This window comes from Orbicella franksi, chromosome 10, assembly GCF_964199315.1.
Source record: "Orbicella franksi chromosome 10, jaOrbFran1.1, whole genome shotgun sequence".
Classification (NCBI taxonomy): Eukaryota; Metazoa; Cnidaria; class Anthozoa; order Scleractinia; family Merulinidae; genus Orbicella; species Orbicella franksi.
In genome coordinates, this window is record NC_138154.1 from 4,183,215 (window position 1) to 4,205,085 (window position 21,871).

General features: G+C 40.6%; 3 protein-coding genes across 3 annotated transcripts in view; 2 read left to right on the forward strand and 1 right to left on the reverse strand.

The window, feature by feature from the left end:
* Window positions 1-674: 674 nt before the first annotated feature.
* LOC145501015 (NHL repeat-containing protein 2-like) lies at window positions 675-12,740 on the reverse strand. The gene is made up of 15 exons (XM_081480583.1): window positions 12,573-12,740; window positions 8,787-8,956; window positions 6,955-7,012; window positions 6,511-6,591; window positions 5,616-5,662; window positions 4,953-4,989; window positions 4,711-4,841; window positions 4,278-4,314; window positions 3,979-4,106; window positions 3,352-3,388; window positions 2,661-2,791; window positions 2,097-2,130; window positions 1,676-1,803; window positions 1,352-1,415; window positions 675-921 (listed from the first exon to the last, which is right to left on the reverse strand). Exons 1-15 carry the CDS (start codon window positions 12,640-12,642, stop codon window positions 782-784), a joined length of 1,293 nt encoding a protein of 430 aa, XP_081336709.1. The 5' UTR covers window positions 12,643-12,740; the 3' UTR covers window positions 675-781.
* The window catches only part of LOC145501092 (uncharacterized), a 57,871-nt gene continuing 37,756 nt past the window's right edge, over window positions 1,757-21,871 (forward strand). Inside the window, exon 1 of the mRNA XM_081480650.1 lies at window positions 1,757-2,082. The gene's annotated coding sequence lies outside the window, so the exon portion shown is untranslated. The remainder of the gene's footprint in view (window positions 2,083-21,871) is intronic.
* Window positions 13,303-19,596, forward strand: LOC145500959 (uncharacterized). Its single transcript, XM_081480526.1, has 3 exons — window positions 13,303-14,733; window positions 16,168-18,662; window positions 19,239-19,596. The coding sequence occupies exons 1-3, from the start codon at window positions 14,605-14,607 to the stop codon at window positions 19,594-19,596; spliced, it is 2,982 nt and encodes a 993-aa protein (XP_081336652.1). The 5' UTR covers window positions 13,303-14,604.

Below are 21,871 nucleotides of genomic sequence, written 5' to 3' on the forward strand. Positions count from 1 at the left end.
ACATTTTTACCACTGTAATGACGCGTATCGTTGTCGATAAGAATACAGACCACGCTAAACCACATTCGATTTGTTAAATTCCACACTTCCAAAGAATAGTGACTTTTATTAGTATTAAAATAATGTTAATATATGAGTCAGTTAAAACTGTCCTCCCTTAGATTATAAAACGTTTCAAGTCACCAAACGCCGGTGGCAAACAGTGCTGTTGTTTTTTCCCAAATTGTCATTGTATCACACAATCGGAAATAACACACTCAAACACAAGCACAGGGTAGCCATGTGTACACATCATTAGCGACAAATTCAAAGCCTTCACAGTCAAGTCTCATTGTGGCGGACACACTCGGGGACGTCGTTTAGTGTCCGTAACACAAGAGTCCGTTATGGCGGGGTATGAGATAAAAAAAAAAGTGCAATAAACAACATAGACAATGTCTGTGAAGCAAGGGCTATTGTGCAGACAAATATAGAATAGATGTGAAAATAAATATTCCAGAAGTCTTTTGAAGTGTATTTTGACAAATAATGAACAGCAGACTGTAACTTGACATAATTATGTTATATGAGAAGTACGTGGAGTCCGCGTTATCGAGAGTCAAAACAATCAAATTTAAGTTATACAGAAAACTATGAATATTATTTAAGAACTCAATTAATTGACGTAGTATTCAAAACACGTTTTAGGAATTGCTGAATTTCAAAATTCCTCAGGAAGCTGGTCGCATTGAGTTGGAGCAATAGAGCAAATAATTGATAAATGTCATCAATTGGGTAATCCTTAAACAAGTCTTGTTCTCAGTAAATATCGAGCACTTCGTCGAAACCATAAAGCAACCACGACAAAAAAGGCAACAGAAAACACGAAACAAGCGAATAAATAGGGAGAGCTTCTTGTCTTCAATAGAGTCCTGGATAAAACTGAAAACAAAGCAAAAACCAAAAGGGTTAACTTGTGAACTAATCTGATATTAAGAGAAAACCAAGACAAAACCCTCACTTAGTAAAGTTAAGAAGACGGTCTGACTAGTAACCGGTCGTTTAACCAAGTTGGTTATACTCTAACCATTTTCCCCCAACTAGAAGTCGAAAACACTGTCTATTTCTCGTTCTTTGAGCGTGAATGGGGGCTAATCGACTTCTGGTTATGGGTTAACCGGGTAGCGGCTAACCGGCTAATCGACTTGGTGGCTAAACGACATACGACGCCTTTTCCGTTTAAACTCTGATATAAGTCGCGTTCCCTCACTGGTGAAGGCTCTCCTTGAGGCCAGATAACATGTACAAGGTTAGGGGCGGTTTGGGATAAAAACTAAATAGCTCCTTAAACGAGTCAACTGAAGTTTCGTACCTGATTTGTTAGGATTCACAAGTGTTGAACCAACACCAGTAATGCTCCGCACCATGTGGTTGTACTGGAATACAAAATGAAGTAATAATGTGTGAAAAAAAAGAATACAAACAAAAATCGTAGATAGTTCCGTTAGTGTTGTGTGTGATAGCTGGTGTAGCATACACCACAGATGTAAACCTTTTTATTTTTTTGAGCCCTCTGATCGGTTTACTAAAGTTTGGTACATTTTATCTGAGATTCGAGAGGAAAATAGATCTTTCTTGACTGGTCAAACTACTGAAACCAAGTGTAAGATCTTTCAAAACAGACGAGAATACTCACCTGGTCTGTAACATAGACGATTTTTCTTTTATGATCAAAAGTCAGTCCAGTGGGATGAAAAAACTGAGCTTGCCTGCCGACTCCATCCCTGTAGCCCTCTGTACCACCAGCCAGCGTTCTAACTTCGCCTATCCATTAACAATAATAACGCGTCATAACTCCCTTAAAAGTTCTCATTGTCTTAATGGTTAAAACGTAAAGCATATTTTTCAGCAACCCAATACCACAAGCTTTCCATGGAAAATTTTCCTTAACCCCGGAACTAGAAAGTTTGTAATGTAACTCAGAGTAGGAAAAACTCTTGGAAATCCAGAAAAGAGAATTGCTTTGTTCACTAACAGAGGTCTCCCTGACGACTGGAGTTAACCAAAGGATTTTAGTCGTTGAATGAGATGGAACTCTGTTAAGTCCATACACTTACCTGTTGGCGTGACAATCCTTACAGCGTGGCTATCCTAGAAAAGAAGTTACAGTAAAAGCAATTTGTTTCTAAGCTTCTGGTACAGCTTAAAACTGACCACGCCCATCGCCATATTTCTTTGGCATCTTAAATGTTTGCACTAACTGTCCCGCCAAATTCTTTGGCGATGTTTTCTACAGTTAGCAAGATGAGATACTTGTGATGAGGCAATGCAATTCAACAAAATGTTTAAGTGACGCTGGGTTCAGAGGTCGGTCAAAGCGTTAACTCGGGATTTATTGAATCAGCTCTTTAAGAGCTCTTCTTAGAAAACAGATGGTTGGGTCAGTGTAACACGATTTTTGGCGAATGTCAAAGAAATCAGAGCTAACTAAGAAAGACAAAACCTCATGTGTTGAAGTCTATCGTCAGTTACTTCACTTCTCAACATGTTCTTTTCAAATTTTTCAAGTGCTGTTTTTACAAACTCAAACCGAGGTTTGCGAGCCTCTCAAGATCACATTAAACTGATGAAAATGTCAACCGAACAAATTTTGTTACCTGAAGAGACATTAACATACTCACAAACTCAACAACATAAAGGATTTGATGGTCCGTGTCAAAGTATAGTCCCTCGGGATAATTAAACCGGGCTTCTTTTCCTACACCGTCCTTGAATCCTTCTCGTCCACCGCCAGCAAGTGTTTTTACTTGGCCTTCAAATATAAATACTAACGTTACTACATACAGCAAACCATGCAGACACACAGATTGCTTGTAATTCTTATCACCAACGTAACGTCCGTCACCCTTGCAGTTTTAGTTAACTATCAGCAATGCATTTTCCCATACACCAGGCTGACACGAGACCAAACGAAAGCACACAAATGCAATCGAACACATACGAACGCAGACGAAGGTGCCCGAACGCAAACTAACGCATGCAAAGGCAGACAAATGCAAACGAACGCCCAGAAAGACATACGAATACAAACGAATGCCTACGAAGACATACGAATACAAATGAACGCGTACGAAGACATACGAATACAAACAAACGTAAATATTAAAAGCCATAAGAGTACAAACGAACGAACATGAGGGGAGACAAGTGCAAACGAATACGCGCCAACGCAATCATCTAACGCACTTGCGGGCGGTGTTGACGGTAGAGAGAGCTGTAGGTATAACAACTTGTCAAATCATACCTAACTCATAAGCGAGGACAGAACACATCGTCCAAGAGACATTAATAAGAAAATAAATATCAACTTACCACTATTTACGTCCACCGTCCGTATAACATGGTTATACTGCAATAATAAAAACAATAGGAGTGAATGGTGAAAATTTATCAATGAGCACGTGGCAAGTTACTGTTTGCTACTGTTTAAATAGAATAAACAGTAGCAAAGTCCGCGGGGCAGCTCTTCGTCCACTGTTTCCAGATCGAATTGGAATTTAGAGGTGTCGGTTTTTGTGGAGAGAGGAAAACTGAAGAACCCGGAGAAAAACCACTGGAACAATGAAACAACCAACAACAAACTCCTCCAGGATTCGAACCCAGGCCACATTGGTGGGAGACAAACGTCCGTGCTCACCAAAGAAAAAGGAGCAATTTTGTAATTGTTGTTAATAGCAATTACGTTATGTCTTATCTATTTGTACCGTAGGCTAGGCTATAAGATCTTATACAACTGAGAAAGAGAAAAACCTAAGACATGAGAAGGAACTGACGAAGATCGAAAATGGGAAAATGACAAGAAACGGCTGAATTAACGTGGTGAATGTTCCCCACTATCCACTCGTCGCTGTATGCCTTCTTCTCCTGTTTTAACGAGAGCCATTGCTAAACAAATAATGTCAAAAAATAATAAAATAAAAAGGTACTTAGTGCCCGTACATGATCAGCCACATATAATATCCCAGAATACACGTCGAGTGAGTTCCCTGTTGGATGGTAAAACCTAGCCTCTCTTCCAATACCATCCACCAGTCCCTGGCTACCACCCGCCAGTGTTGTCACTTTCCCTGTTGGAATAAACGTTGGTGAAGGTGAAAGCTTACAGCAGAATCTAAAGCAATAAGCGAAAGGAAAGACTCAATAAACTAAACCAAACAAACGAACAACCAAGCAAAGGTTTGTATTATTTCATCGGTGGAAAATAAAGACAAAATTCACACATGATTCTATCAGCCTACCGTCAGGCAACGAAATGATCCTTATTGCATGATTATCCTGTGTAAAGCAGACATCGTATTTAATGTAACAACTTCAACCAAACATAACGCATTACTTGATTTCCTTTTTACCGCACGGTGTCTGATCTGCTATACGATTTGTTTCAACAAATTTTTCACACTTTATTTAAAGTCTCACGGAAGTAAAACTATGTGGAAAAAGAGAGAAAAATCATCAGAAAGTATATTGGCTCACTGAAGTTAGGGATAGTCTATTCTGAAACAAGTGATCTGACACTTGCAATGTTTTACCTTCAAAATACTTTGTGACTTAAGTGAGCACTAACAAGCTCTGAGGTAGATCAGTACACAGTCATGGTGAAATGTGAACAGATCATAATATCTAAGAAAACAAAACACGTGGACGTTTGTAGGCTTCCCCGATGTAACTGACCGTGTCACTAAGAAACAGCCTTCTTTTCATGTTGTCAATTTCCAGATGTTGAGGGTTGGTCATCTTAGCTTTGATTCCTACGTCATCATGGAATCCAGGCTCCCCGCTGCCGGCAAACGTGGTTACTTCAGCTGAAACAACAACTGCAAGGTCAGCTATTTTTGCGCAACAATTTTCTGAGAACTTTTACCTCAACAGTGCATCCAAATGAAACAAACATAGGAAGGAGTAACTGAAGGCACCTGTTTTAAGATCAACTTTCCTTATTCGATCGTTTCCCTGTGTAATCAACAAAAGAAACAACCATGTTAATTCCAACCCATGATGGAGAGTAAATCAACAGAGGCTGAAGAATAAGACAGTTAATCCTCCAGCCTTATTCCCACGGTCATTCCTCAAGCTATTTTTTGGTCACAAATGGTTTTGGAAATCCAAGGAGAATCAAAAAAAAAAAAAAACAATCCTGTGACGCAAATTTTGATCACGTGGACAGCCCGAGAGGCTTTGCGCGTTACTCTGCGCGTTGCGTGGATGTTTTCGTAGAGGCTCTACGAAAACATCCACGCAACGCGCGTGGTAACGTTACCCGCGGACAAACTGGGTACCACGTCTTAATTCCTTTGGGAATAAGGCCTGAGCCTCCCTATGGCGACAAGCTGACTTCACATGGAGTGTTTTACAACTGCGACATGTTACACCCTGGTCGGCGAGTTGTGGTGCAACTGACTTGTCCCAATCCCACGAGAGACGGAGAAAGATTGTTCTTCTGATTCACGAACAGCTTTTTTTCTGAGAAGAATCCAATCAAGCCTTGACATTCAAAGCAAGAAATAATATTCATTGAATTGTTTATAAGTAATCAGGCCAACATTTCTAGCTACACAATACAAGGTGACTGAACTTACACTGTCTGCCACATATAAGACTTTTTCCACTTGATCAATGGCCATTCCTGTGAGCAAGAAACGCAAATTAGTACAAACGTATGGAGAACTCCCTTTCTACGCCATTGTTCTTTTACTTTTGGAGAAAATCGAGACTTCTTCTTCTCTTTGTTAACTAATTCGCAATAACCAATCACAACCTTCAGTATCTTTTTATATACTAAGGACAACTCCGACGAAGACGCTCCCATCTAGTTACAAACAGTTTAATTTTCTTTAGCACGCTTTCCCGAATTCACCTAATCTGGACATTTCAGGTTGATCTACACGAAGTGACTCCACAAAAAAGGCGGCAAAAGTTATGCGCGCGCTCATTTTTGTGACAGAGTTGAATGAGACACGTGAGGAGTGAGACAATTCTTCCGAAATATTCCTCGCAAACACCTCCAGCTGTCCTGTATTCTGGAAAACTATGACAAAAGTAACGGTTTACGGGACGGTCCGAAGACAAAGCGTTGATGAAAACTGTGAAAGACAAATCAGGCAAAGGGGCTGTTTACGACTCCGTGGCTGCCATTGTCAAGAAAACGCTTGTGTTGAAACGAAACTCAGAATCGATGAAGTTGGCTGTGATATAAAACGACAAGACCCAAATGTCAGGTAACAAACTTTACTTAAGCGCTTAGCCTAATCTTATGCAAAAGTCTGTGTTTACTTTCTGAAGGAAATTTTGTCACTTTTTAGAATAGAACTCTTTGCTTCTTTCCTTCTTCGTTTTAGCCCCTCTGTCGCTTTGACAGTCGAAGGTCTGGCCCAAAGGGTCGTTTGAACACCGAATTTCAGTTCACCGTCGGCACTTCTTTTCCATTTTTAAACAAGTAGCAAAATTAAATGCCGGCTACTTTGTACTCCTTACCTGACGTGTGATGAAACTTTGCATTCTCTCCTATTCCATCTTTGTATCCTTGAGCACTTCCTGCAAGAGTCGTCACTCGACCTGTACAGGTAAAGTGAATGAATCACACACAAAACATAAATACTCGAAAAATTTGATCCTTTTGTTTTGAAGGTTTAAATCTTCCCTAGCATGAAACATGCATTGCGCTTGCTACCGTGTTAAGACTTTCTTTTTCTTAATCTTTCAATGAAACGCAAAGTTAACAGTATCGTGGAATTCATGTCTCACGCGTGTTACAGAAAAATTTAGCAGGCCTAGCTGGTGTTTGGTTGTCACTAAGGTGCTAGCCATTTTTGTCCTCACACGTGAAGACCTGCCAGCGGCGCGGGGTAAGAGCAAGTTTTGAACATTTCTCTCAAGGAATCACCTTCAATTCCTGCTGCAAAAAAAAGGCATGCTCACCAGTGGTTACGTCGATTTTCCTTATACGGTCATTACTGTGGACGGTCGCTGGGCAGCCCTGTAAAGCGATAACGGAGAAATACAATCTTGAACTATCTTAACTTTTTAAGGACGATGCGTAATGAACACAAAGGTCTTTTCGTCAGATTAGGACCTTGTGTAAAAAGTAGATCTTATAAAGGGCTACTGGAAATACGAATCCATAGAGGAAATTGGGGCTACCCACGAATTTTCCCGAGATAATTAGTCTTGGATCTCGAACAAAAATGCTGACTATATGAAAGATCATATATTTGAAATTCGAAGAGAGGTATGAAGACATCAATGACCATCGCAGTTATATACACAACTTAAGCAGTTGTGAAATTAAAGCCTGAAAAAAATTCAGGCTTGCACGGGATTTGAACCCATGACCTCTGCGATACCACTACAGTGTTCTACCAACTAAGGTATCAAGCCAGCTGGGAGCTAGTCACGTTATGAGTTCGTAATATACCCGTAGATGGTATGTGAATATATGGAAGATCATATATTTGAATTGCGGAGAAAGATATGGCGTGACCGGCTCTTAGTTGGCTTGATAACATAATAATAATGACAGAATCGCGAACTTGGTAGCATAGCTGATTACGTTAGTTTTAATCCTGGGGCGCTCATGTAAACCATGCCTTGCGTGTGCGCAGAGCGTTTGCGCACTAACAAAAGTAGGCACCGTCCTTAATGAGGAAAATTTACATAGTTAGCTTGGTGTTTAATAAACAGCTGAAGATGGAATGAATTTTGTCACGTGACATCTCTTATCGCTGCGATCGGACATCACCCAAGATGAAAATCGTTCAACATCGTGTAATGGTTATTCTCTCCTACAAAACTCTGTAAAACATGTCACCAAACAGATTTTAGAACTTTCCTGTTCAAGGAATCAGTCCAAGTTAGCTAAGGAATTTTTTAATGTCGTTCAGATGATATAATATCTTGGTCTCTTGACTATTTTGAGAATCTGTTAGAATGAATTATTCATTACAACTGCTTGTGTACTACATTGCATATTCATAAAATCTATCGTTAATCATCGAAGTAAATAAGATCGCTTGAATCTTATGAGGCTGTGTCAACTGTTCTAGAGCTCAGGAACAAGGGAATCTCAAATAAGCTTTGTTCCGTTTCATTGGGCAAAGTTCTGTATTCTAATGAATAACTTAAATAAGGGCATCTCAAATGAACAGACGTATGTGAAGACGTCAACTTTTTCTAACTTGCGATCGAAAGAAAGTTAGGCTTTAAGGTGAGGCACTGATTTTTAAACGAATTGAGAACAAAGAACTTAGAGGGTGTTGAAAACAAGGAGGAAAACTAGGTTTTATTAACATACAGAAAATATATTAGTATGCAGGTTTTCCTTGAGAAGTGCGAGTATTTCCTAGTCCAAAATAAATACTTCGTTAACCTTTCATTGAACAGGTAATTGCCTATTTAGAAAGCTTACCATCTTCCTACCTTTGACTTAATAAAAGAAATCATTTCTTTACAAACTAAAACAGCTGAAACTCACACTGACTACAATGAGTTAAGAAAAGTTAACTATAAAATGGCAATCATGTGCTATGAATCAAAAGAGCTAGCGAATGGCGCGAATGTGGTATCCCAAACTATTCCAAAATATGCTCTAACAAACTCAAACTACAGAATTGTGAGTATTTAGTATTGAATATAACATAGATACCTGTATAGATAGAAACATTAAATGTAATTCCTACACAAAAACCATCGAAGAAAGCCTTTTTGCCGCACATTTCGCGCAGTAATAAACATAAAATCCCCTGTATACTTACACAGTCAGCCACGTAAAGCACATTTTCTTGGGAGTCAAACTCGATACCCCAGGGGTAATTAAACCTGGCGTTATTTCCTATCCCATCCATTGCAGTAGTTTTGGAATCCACGCAATCTTTATGGCCGCCTACATGAGCTTTTCCACCACCGGCTACTGTTCTTACAACACCTGTGGAGACGGTCAGACAAAGGAAAATCTCTCAGTTTTACCTTAGTTATGGAGATGGATGCCGGATACCAGGCGTAGTCAATCGATAAACCGATAATCAATATCAATCGAAAATTGATATCGATTGCCGACAGCAATCGATGAAAATCGACAAAGAAAGAAGTTGTGAGTTATCGATTGTTATCGATTGCCGATAGTAATCGATAGCGATTGATTCATCGATTGATATCGATAATTATGGATTGTTATCGGAAACAATTTTTGTCCTTTCACAAGTTACACTGATAAAAAGTTTGACAAAATTTGTCTATAATGATTTTATTTGAGTCAATTAATTTATCATAACCTGCGTCTTTTACAATCATGGACAAAATAACAAGAACGGAAAAAAACTGGCAGAAACATTTTGGGCTAGGTTACATCTTTCTTTCTAGTTTACGACACCAAAAGAAGCCCAGCCCAGAGTAGCAACATAAAAGCCTCGAGTTCCAGTCTCATTGTAGTGTCGGCATAATGATGAAGCAAAATAAACAACAGAGTCATAACGTTCTAGTGATTTCAATCATCTGCATGAGGAAACAAACGTAAGAATAGATCTCGGGAGCAGGCCAAAAGGAAAGTATAATCTAGCTAGCATGTTGTTCCAGCTATCATTTTACACAATAACAAAGCCTTCTGAATAGTCCGGCTGGTTATTGTCGATTTTTTTTTTAAAGATTTTTCCCAATCGATAGCAATCGATAAAGAAATTTTTCTGAGTTATCGATTGTTATCGATTGCCGATATCAATCGATAGCAATCGGCGACTGATTTCGATTGAACCGATTGATTTCCGATATCGGTTTTTATCGATTGACTACGCCTGGCGGATATTGTTTTAATATTTCGAAACTTCCTGGGTAATCAGAAAAAATGTACATATTTTAGCAAGAGATCCTTGCGGTTGAATTTCCAACACGAATTGCCGAATGAGTCAGCATTCGAATTCCCTTCAAACTTTTACCGTGAAGCCTTCTTATATTATTCAACGTAAAACATCAAAATCTGCTAAGGTACAACCTGACGTTACTAATCGCACCAAATCGAACGTTCGATTAATCAACTCAATCCAACTTAATCGAACGCAATCACGCGATTGGGTTCGATTGAGTTCGGTAATCGAACACAATCAACTCTCACAAAAAAATTTGACCAGTCGAACGCAATCGAACGTTCGGGTGAGTTCGATTGGGCTCTGAAGAGGCAGAGAGCTGACATTCAAACAACTTAAAGCGAATTGCAATTAATTAGTCCGGCAAATTTAATAACTTTCCGTAGGAGGAAGATAAATTCCAAATGCTGGAAACGGGGTTCAGGGAACCAAAAAGTTATGAGGGTAACGGATAACACAAATATATACGGAACAAAAGGGAGACACAAAGGAAATACGAAATAGCCGCAACAGGCTCGATCAAGTGCGATTAGTACGATTGGGTTCGATCAGGTTCGTTTTCAAGTTATTTACTTTGATTCTAGACGGCATCGCTTGCTAAAGATATTGATCATTATATTGTTTTTTCTAGCCACCTCTGTGGATGTTTAAGTTCATTGAAGGATTTTTTGCACGGCATATTTACATATTTACATGGCAAAGGCAAAGTGGGAGAAGTCGAGTCTGCGCAGTAATCTCACACACGTGCTTTCCGACGAAATCGCCAGCTACGAAGACGACTTGGGACTCCGTAGGTTGATAAAAACAAATCATAACATGAAATAGGACTACAGTGAAGAAAGATTAATTTTCTATTGTCCGTTGAACTTTACGTTTCGGGATTTTTTTTTTTTTTTTTTTGCGATTTTACAGACAGTTTATTCTTTCAATATATTTTCCATGCCAAAAGTCTATACATCAATAAAAATACTACTAATTAATTATTCATTTGTAGCTCTTTAATACTTAGACAGACTGTTCAATTATCTGGTTGTATAAAGGTGAATTTAAGATTTTTCTATTGTGTTCGATTAAGTTCGATTGGGTTTGATTAGTTCGGAAATCGAACGCAATTGAACTCTCTCACACAAATGTTTGGACTCGATTTTGTTCGATTATCGAGCCAATCGTTCGATTTATTTCGATTGAGTTTGATCGAGTTCGATTACCGAACGGTTCGATTAGTAACGTCAGCGGTACAGAAACAACAGATTTTCGTCAACAGTCCACGATACAGTCGCTTGAAACTTTTAACTTTTAATTTTTACTTGAAGGGAAAATAATCGCGGCGATTGAAAAAGGACGTCAAAATTAGTGTTTTGGCCAAGTTGCAGAATGAATAAATAAATAAATAAATAAATATAACACAACAGTCTTACGACTGACAAACCCGTGGCCCTCGAATTCCCGATCGAATTGGAATTTAGAAATGTTGATTTTTGTGGAGGGAAGAAAACCGGCGAACCCGGAGAAAAACTCCTCAGAGCAAGGCGAGAACCAACAACAAACTCAACCCACTTATGACAGCGGGTCCACGATTTGAACCCGGGCCACATTAGTGTGAGGCCAGCGCTCTCACTACTGCGCCACCCCTGCTCCCCTAGAATGAAATCTTGAATAGAGTGTGTTCACGTGACGTCATCAAATTCTCAAATCCAAAACTAAAGAGCCCCTGAAGGTTTCATCCACATCAGGCACAAGAGGTACTAAATTTATCTCTGTTAACAACTTTCCAGCGCGGTAGCAGCATTTGAAAACACATATTAAGTGGCCGGGTATTCTGAAGTTTAGCCAGATAATCAGTTGTCTAGATAGCCAAAGCAAGTTCCAGATGTTTACACTATTTTCCGGCGGCGATATTGGAGGACTTAGGAGGTCCTCCAACATGGCGGCTCCATACTAGGCTCTGTAATTTTGCGCGGAACATTTCGACGAATATCTCAACTTTGGGACAACGCACACACCTTAAACTTGGAGAACTGTCTTCTTTATTTATCGTCTATAATATCACAATTTCTTTACTTTATCCACTGAATGGTTTTTGATTTTATTTTTTATTGCGTGACAATGCACACACTCAATAGAAGTGAAGCGACAGTCGATTGCAGAACATGTTTGTCGACCACGAAACCCGCTCGAATATCGTGTTACAGTGCTCGTGACGTCCCATGAGGAACAGGCTGTTGCGTGACTGTTGTGCGCTGATTTCAAAACTAAATAAATCTTTGGAAATAGGACACTTCACAGAAAGGCCTCGAGAGAGAGCTCATATTTTGTCAACAAATGCGTTTAACAGAAAAGCGCAAGATCTATTCTGCAGAAACGAAAGCAGACAACGGTGGCCCGAAGCGCGTTTACAAATTGAAAGTGATTTCCTTAGCGAGGAACTAGTGTATCAAAATGTTGACGATACATGAAACCTGCTCAGACACAATTGGCACAGATGTTTCACTTTAATTGCAAACTCGTTGGTAATAGCGCTTTTTGAACTGGTTAAAGTAAGATTGTTCAAATACTACTGAAACGAGATGCAAATTTCTGCTGTATCGTTATATTGCTATGAAACCACGGATTCAAGGTTTGTTCAAGCACAAAATTGTGAGATTACATGTAACCATAACATATTTTTTTACCTAAAATACTAACCTGGTTCTTGTGCTAAAACTCTGGTGTGAAGAAGAACTATCGTCGTTACTAGCTGTGTTGAAAACGCCATCTCTGTTACGTTGCTACATCGAGCGACTTGTATTGCGTGACTTCACGTTGCTGTCTCTGTTGTCATTCTCTATTTTCCAATTGCCCATAATTCACTTTGTTTGCCCCCCAAATTTTGCATAAACTATTGTTGTGAAATGCTCTTGGGAGTATGCAGACCTCCCAAGAGTATTTCACAACGATATTTTATGCAAAATATGGGGGGCAAACAGAGTGAATTATAGGCGATTGGAAAATAGAGAATACAAAAGAACAAAGTCCATGGGCGTTTTGTCAATGAGAGTGTGTTAATTAGACCATGTTTAGTCTGCGAACAGGCTCCCGGCGAGGACGGAAAAAAAGTTCGGCGAGCGGGAAACAGAAGAATTCGAAGAGCAAAGCTGTTCGCAGGCTAAACCATGTTAGGTTTGAATGGTCTTTTTAAAATGCATAAGGGTTAAGCTAATTTGACTTCATGATCAATACGTTATAGGTTTTTGTTTCTGCAGTCCTATTCTTTTCTAAGTTCAATTGATTACACTTTCTTGACTCTCTTTTGGATGTCATTTTGACACATAAATACCAGGACACGTCCTTGGAGACCTAAGATACCCGGACTGGTCACTGATTAGTAGCCTGACAATCAAGTTAGCCAGTTAGCGACCTCAATTCAAAACTGGACATTTCGTTTATGTTAGTTGTCAGAGTGTGGTGGCAGATCAACGCAATAAGTGGTTTACTCTATGTTAGCCCGTCAAAAACCAGACGGCGGCTGATCAAACGACGGAGCAATTGTGAGCAGAGGTTTCTCCGGCTCCCAGGGGGGGGGGGTACTCCCTTATATGGGCTATATAGGTTTGAGCGGTCACAAAGGGTAGGGTTTTTCAGCCGTTTTGGTCATAAACAGGGTATCGATTTTGGTCTTAAATAGGGTTTGGTTTTTGTGCTCTAGTCTTGAATTAGGTTTGTTGTTTAGAAGAAGCTACTTTTTCATCATTATCGATAAGATCATAAGCAAAAGCCCTTCAAACTTATGTTTAGGGCAACTATGTCAGTCGCACCTGTCATAAACAGGGTATCGAATTTTTGGTCAGGTCATAAATACGGTAGGGAAAATCGCAGAGTTTGATCATAAATAGGTTAAGGGTTTTGGGAAGCGGGCCACACACCCCCACCAAATTTTTCTGGGAGTACTGTCCCCCCCCCCCCCGCTCCGGGTTTCTCTCTCGTCTCTCACCAAGCAGACCTCTGCCTCGCAGGGTAATTCAAGCGAGAGCAAAAAGAACAAACGACGAAGCAGGGGGAGCTAACCCACCACCCCGTACACCCCGTGCACTCCGTGCTCTCGTTCCAATTTGCGCGCGGCCAGAATGCGGACAAAGCTCTTCGTACAGGAACGCTTGCTACTGATGCAGACTATCACAATCAATGTATTTGATGTCGCATGAAGAAACTCTTTGGAACCGTCGAGAGGAGCATTTATGTCATCCTGTAGAGGAATTCAAGGACTACCAGTAAATGCGAAACATCTAAATATGTCTTAAATCATAATACGATAACCCCGGCGACGATAACCCCCAGTTGCAGGAAAGGGGTTCCATCCATCCCCTCCCCCCTTGTACCACAGTGGAGGTACGGGTTTGCGTGTGTTAATTTTTCAATAGTAAAGAAATGTGTGGTAGTATCCGAGTCTTACAATTGCTTTCGAACTTTTCGAACCATATAAAATTGCGTATGTAGGAGATGTAGGACATTACTGGATTTCGTGTGTCAAAGATTGAACCATTCAGTTAGCTGGTTGGTTATTCTGACATCGGCCTCTCGAACGTTAGCCCAGGCCAATGCCAAAACATCATTAGAACCCAGTTTCCGAAAAGTGCTTTCTCTGCAGACAAGGAAGAATGAAAACAATTAGTTGCCGTCGCTTGTTAGCATAACAAGTAAGGCTGTCTCTCTTGAATTATAATCAAGGCAGCAGTGTTTTATGTGCAAGAAGTCAAGCGAAACAAAACAGTGGCATGTTGCTCGTGCTTATTGGCTGCGAATAACTCATTGTTTTCAGAAGAGACCGCCCAGCATGGAAAGGACGAATATCACAATTGATGCCCGAATGGTAAGTACGACTTTTATTTCTCTTGGCTTGTTAAACTGAAGTGTAGATGAGTCCTCATTAGAATAGTTGAAGTCGTCTAATATTACCTGTTGACAATGTCGAATTTAATGACAACACTTGAAGTCTGAAGGTGAGTTAAGCGGTTTCTCTCCGAAAGTGAAGAAATCCGCAATTCGGTCCTTGCGATGTTGTGTGATCTGTTTTTAAGTTTCCTGAAATAAGTTGTTATGATCCTTTGAGACGTCAAGCTAACGATGCGCGACTGCTTGTGAAATAACTGAGGCTTGTCTCTGGTTCCGATAAGAAACTGATCGATACAGAAAATAAACGCATACTTCGTGAAGTCAACATCGAAGTACTGACTTATAATCTTGATAACGCGTCACGATTTGTCAACGTTGCAAACTTGTCAATAAACAAAAGAAGTGATGTGCAGAATAATACCACGGAAAGAAATAAGGCTGACTGTACACAACATAAAAAGGGAGGTTGGACACCTATTGAAGCAAATACGTTGAGTTGATGTGACTCGGCAAAAACAGCTTTTTGATTGATTGATGCAAAGGCGCACGTAGTCTGAATTTCAGCCGTCTCTTCCCTTTACCCCGAGGGGGGCGCGGGAGAGAAACTCCCGCGCCCCCCTCGGGGTAAAGGGAAGAGACGGCTGAAATTCAGACTAAGGCCCACGCACACAAGTGCTACAAACTGATGATGGAATTAAATGCTAAAGAGTGTATTTCAGGTCTGAGGGCAAAGTAAGTTACGTTTACACTTCTAGTCACATCTTGACAGTTCCTACACCCGAATGGGAGACTTTGGATAAAGGTGTATTGACGTGGGTAATGTCGGTTGATGTGGCATGTTCTTTCAGAAGTTCTTTACAATTGGCCAAACAAATTTCTCATCATTTGGCAAACATGCGAGATCGAATCGATTGTCAATGGACGAAAATTTCAGCAGTTTCGATTTTCTTGTTCTTGTGAAAATTAGCTCTTGGTCTCTACTTGGCACCGCTTTCTGTTCGTGGTCGTAAATTTCTGGTACAAGCTTAGTATACCTCGTAATGACAGTGTACTTAGACTTTTGTCAAATACATGGTTATTTTATTACGCTGTATACCGAGAAGATCAAAAAAAGACAAGAAAGGATCTCGGTTAAATGAAAACGCGGCTGCGAGAGTTGAACGCCGAATTCTCGTTAATTTCTCAACGTTACATAAAAAGTTAGTTTTCAACAAGAGACTATGATTCAAACATTTTGCTTTCGCTCAGATGAAACAAGGTAATTTGTGCTGATTTATGCATCGAAATAGTTAACTCAACATTTACAAGATATGTCAACCGTGATCTACCGTTCTTAGCCTCTAGGGGGAGGGGGGGGTAGTTCTTACATATATTAGAGCGCACTTTCAGGTTATTGTTGTCTTGCTTGCAGATGACTTTACGATCATTAGCTTTCCAGGCCGCAACGGCCACAAACAAGTACAGTGGACTGAGTCTACTCCACGCTGCATGCATCGAAGGCGACTTGGAAACTGTACAAATAATCATGAGGTACAGCCCTGGCAAATTAGATAACGCCATTGCTTTGTCTATAAACACTGAATACTCTGCGTCATGTCCAAGGAAGACTGCCTTGGATATCTGTGACTCACATCAGACTGGCAATCACGTGAAGATACACAAGATTCTAGAGAATGTGTTTATGGAATTTCGGTCAAAATCTTTGACACTTATCGCAGCTAGACGAGGAAAGTGGGAACATCTCAAGAGGCTTCTTGATCTCGGTTCGGACCCAAACGAAGTGTCGTGTGACGCCAATCAAGTCACGCCATTGATGCTGGCAGTCACGCGCAACACCAACATCTGGGCTGAGCTTCTCCTTGAGAGGGGAGCCGACGTTAATGTGAAAGACAAATCTGAAATGAAAGCGCTTCATTACGCCGCTCTGAACGGTCGAACGAGAACTGTTCTGTTGTTAATAGAGGCTGGCTCTAGCGTCAGCGATGTTAGCGACAGAGGAATGACGCCATTACATTTTGCCGCCAAGAATGGTCACACTAAAACGGCCGCCATTCTCATTGAACACGGCGCCGATGTTCATTCAAGATCGTCCAGCGGTTGTACACCGTTGATGCTAGCGACGGAGAAAGGACATTACGAGATTGTTGAGTTTCTTCTCGCTCAAGGTAGCAGTGTTCACACTACCGAGCAAATGGGTTTTACTGCACTTCATCTGGCAGCCGTCAAAGGTTACACTGACTTAGTCCGGCTTCTGCTTCAGAAGGGAAGTAGTGTAGACGCAAGAGCCTCAGGTAAAACTCCTTTGTTTCTGTCTTCGTTTGCAAATCACCGAGAAACTACCGAGCTGTTGCTTCGTTATGGCAGCAACGTCAATGCGTATGACATATTTGGAAGAACAGCTGTGCACTACGCCGCTCAAGAAGGACAAGTTGCCATGGTGAAGTTGTTAGTTGAAAAAGGCGCGAATGTTCACGAAGGTGACAATGAAAATCAGACGCCATTGTTCATGTCAGTGATCTATGATCAGAAAGAGGTGGCCAGCCTGTTGCTGCAACTGGGAGCCCACGTTAATGCAAGTGATATCAATCGTAAGACTCCGCTGCACTTTGCTGCACAGGAAGGCTACGTGGAAATCGCTGAGTTGTTAATTCAAAATGGCGGCGACCTGAATGCTGAGGAAGTCACAGGCGACCAACCACTGTCCCTTGCAGTTGCATACTGCAGTGATGACGTGGTAGAGCTTTTGTTACGTCATGGCGCTGAGTTGAACAGTGCAAACGAAAGTCTTTTGACTCCTCTTCATATCGCAGCTCAGAATGGCAAAACAACTCTTGCAGAATTGTTACTGCAGCGAGGCATTGACCACGAAGCTAAAGACTGTGATGGACAAACACCATTGCATATAGCTTGCTCGTATGGAGATATCAAAATGGCGGAGCTGCTTGTGCGATATGGATGTGACGTTAATGCACGAGATGGCGCTAACCGCACGACGCTTTGTTTAGTTGTAAGTGAAGGACATCTTGAAATTGCTTCTTTGTTGCTGAACCACGGCGCAGACGTGAACTTGGTCGACGGAGACGGCTTCACAGCACTTCATAATGTGTACACAAATCTTCACTCGTTCCTTGGCGACGAGCGGACTAGCCTCGCCATAACCAAATTATTGTTTGAATTCGGAAGTAAAGTAGACAACACCGATCCGCGCGGACGAACAGAGCTGCATATGGCGGCTGAATGCTCATCGGTAAAACTTGTGGAGCAGCTCATTGAGTATGGCAGTAGTGTCCATGCTGTTGACACGGAGGGATGTACTCCTTTAATAAGAGCCACAAGGTTCTCCCGCAGACCCGAGCTTATTGTCAAAATTTTAATTGAAAACAACGCTGATGTGTCAGTGAAGGATAAGCTCGGCCGCACCGCTCTGCACTATTCTGCGGGCTTTAAAGGAAACCGTAAAATTTCCCAGACTCTGATTCAGAAAGGCATTCAAGTTCATGATGTGGACAATGACGGGAACACAGCTCTGCACCTCGCGGCTAACAACCGTAACACACACACTGCAGAGCTACTGATACAATACGGCTGCGACATAAACGCTTGCAACAAACGCAGTGAAAGTGTTTTGCACAAAGCCATAACCGCCAAGTGCGAGTGTACACACGGCTGCAGAAAATGCGTGTGGAAATACCATACTGTCGCGCTATTGGTCGAGAAGGGGTGTGACGTCAGAAAAACTGACATGGATGGTAACTGCGCGCTTCACCTGATGGCGCAATGGATCACGGATCCCACAACTGTAAGACTGTTGATTAGAAACAGAGCTGATGTTCGCGCAAGGAATAATCAAGGCAGCACTCCATTGCATCTGATGTCTGCTGTAAAATGTGAGCGGTCAAGAGCAAAGTAAGCCATTCTTTTTATTTGGAAATCAAGCTATAGAAAAGTTTCATGAGATGAACTTCATAAAATGTGTTTCCAAGGAAAGATAGCTCATTATGATTTATTCATTACATTTTTCATCCCTTCAATTGATATTCTCTTTTAAATAAACTTTTTACCGAACTGGACATGCACCGTCTTTGATCATTTGGTTGCCTTTCCTAAATTTGTCCTTTTTTGTCGGGACAAAAGAGTAACATCTTATCAGAGTTTCCCCTGAGAACAGCATTGCACTGTCCTTAAAAATTTAACCTCCTGTCGTTTGTTTCAAAGTAGTTTTTTATAAGCACGAGCGAGTGATCTGTGTGTTTAATAAACCTCGAGATTGTTATTAAAACTTGTATGTAGTTGGATCTTAGTTGAGCCCTTATTGTTTGTGGCTTCTTAGCCTCGTGATATTGATTTAATCAGCGCAATGTTCGTCCACATCTTAGTTGTACTTTTGGCCGCTATCTCAATGAACCGGGCTGCGGGAAAATAAAACGAAGTGTTCTCGTCGTGTATCGTTTTTTTTTAAACTACATCGTTTTACTTCTTCAGGTACACCAGGTCACGTTGGACGTGTGATGCTGTGGAGCTATTTATCAGACACGGATGTGATATCCGCGCTGTGGATAATGAAGGCAACACCCCCCTACACCGGACAGCCGAGTCAGACCGAGACGACATTGCAAATATCCTGCTGGACCGTGGAGCCGAGATTGAAGCCCTGGACTGGCAAGCAAACACCCCACTGCATGTTGCCGGGGCGTGTAACTCAGTCAGAGTTGCAGCACTCTTGGTAAAACGTGGCGCTAATACCAGGGCATTGGATAGCGAGGGAAGTACACCTCTGGACATCGCTTACAAGTGTGGCAATCATGAAATAGTTGATCTTATGGAAGAGCACACGCCGTAAAATAATGGAGGATTATGTGATTGAAATTTTCATTTCCTCGCATTTGCTGACTAAACACGTTTCCAGACTGAAATGCGAATACTTCAACGATTTGTTCTAGTGAAGAAGTAATCCAATGATAGGAAATTCGGAAGAGATAGAAAAAAAAAGTTGAAAAAATATAATACACACCAGGTCAAATGATCTATCATCTCATAAACACTCCAAACAAATATGGTATTGAAGACTTCTAGGTACTGGCCCGTCTCCTTTATAACGACACCAAACTCATAAAAAAAATTCTTACAAGATTTTTGAGAATTGCGCCACAAACCTGTCAGCATTCTTAGATTACGCGAAACACAGTATTGTACTTAAGAACTTAGAGACGTATTTGAACATCAATGAAGGGTTATCTGATCCTGTCTAAAATTCAGGCTTCAAGGTTTCTGCGAGGACCTTTCAAAATAGGTACCCAAAGAGTAAATGTGTGGGATACAAACTCATTTGCATTAACGGACACGATCCGATGACAATAGTGTGGGATACCACAGGTATCCCACACAAAAAAAGGGGCAGATTAAACATTGCAAATTTAGCATCGAAATCTGCTCTGTTACGGGACCCTTTGGTAGCTGAAAACGGCGCTTGCTAGAAATTTAACTTTGTTCACTACACAACGTTCTTTATATTTACTTGAGTCACCAGAGCTGCTGTGGTGTTTCTCCTTGAGTCTTCTGTTATAACTTGGCTATGGCTTAAGTAGATTTTAGAATTTGGAGAACAGTCCTCAGAAAACGTCAAATTATGAGATTGGACAGTTTGAAATTGTGGTGAAATGGGTGAGTTAAATAACTAAGTTCCCATCCCTCAATGAACTGCACCAGTTACTTTTTCTTGACAAGCAATGGAACGAAATGTCGCGCTAGAATGGCTAAACTTAAAGAAAAGCACAACTTGAAAATAAAAGGGGCTTATTTTATTTGTCTCTTCCTCATCAACGGTATGGCAAAGAAACTTAAAGATCTAGAAATGTGTACTGATTTTCTTAGCACAGGTACTGGAAACCTGACGTATCCAAATAAATCTTAAGTCAAGCTGGAGTCTATAAAAAATCTCAAATAACCTTTCGTGACATCCTTAAGGGGGTATGGTACCCTAAAATATGGCGATGTTCATGAAAAATTCAATTTCTTGGAGATACAAGACTTAAGACCCTTGAGGACATGTCAAAAACATTTTGAAACGATCTTGCCGAATTTCCTTCCAGATGAGTGTGAAATTTAAGGAAAGTTCACAGTGGTATAAGTTTTTTCACGTAGCAACAGCCATAGCAATAACTGTTTACTATAAGAAAGTGACCAAAAATATAGATTATTTTTGACTTACATGAACGAAACTATTTAGAAAAAAAACTTTTAAGACATGCACAACTCGATTGATATAATTAATTGTGAAAAGCTTTGCCTCAAATTGCCATCACAAGCTCATTCATTTCCCTTATGAAAAGGAATATTTCCCACAACTGCGCTAACTTTTACAAAATAGAACAACCATTGCACCCCCTCCCCCGAGATCCAATTTGCACTCCCCTTCCCCGCTATTTGTGGCTCGTTAAATGCTTAATAGCTCGTGTAAGAAACTTAAAGTGCATTTTTCTCAAAAGTTCACTTTTGTACCGACTGACTTCGCGCCAACATTTCTACTTTGCAAGGTTTTTAAGTAGAATTCCCGAAACTTAGGCTGATCAAAGACCAATAGTGTCGTGATGTCATAAACCAAAAAAATCGTAACATTTTAAGATCTGTCACGTGACATGAGATGATTTGTCCACTGGGTGTGGTAAAAAATAAGGTTATTTCCAAATAAAGCGGTAAAAAGCACTGAAAATAAGAGTTAACAGTCAAAACGTAGGTTCATTGCACAGAACAAAACAGAAAGTTACATGATATGCTTATTTGACAGTCAATTCTTGTTTTGTAAAAGAGCAGGAAGTGTTGGCGTCAATACTATAAAACACTACTTCAAAAGGATGTGGCTGGTTTCCATAGCATCCATTTTGAGTAAAACTCTAGAAATTTAATTTCTCTTCTTGAATGCAATAGCACACAATTGATCTTTCTTCACCATAGTTAAACAAACTTTTTGGTCCATTTGAAGGTACCATACCACCTCAAGTCTCGTCACGCAATCTTTCCTCTCCGACAAACGTCGAAAAATTGCGTGACAAGCGTGGGTAACGCCAACAGTCCGGATTTATCGTCCTGGTTCATCACGCAAGATAGCAAGCAGTCAA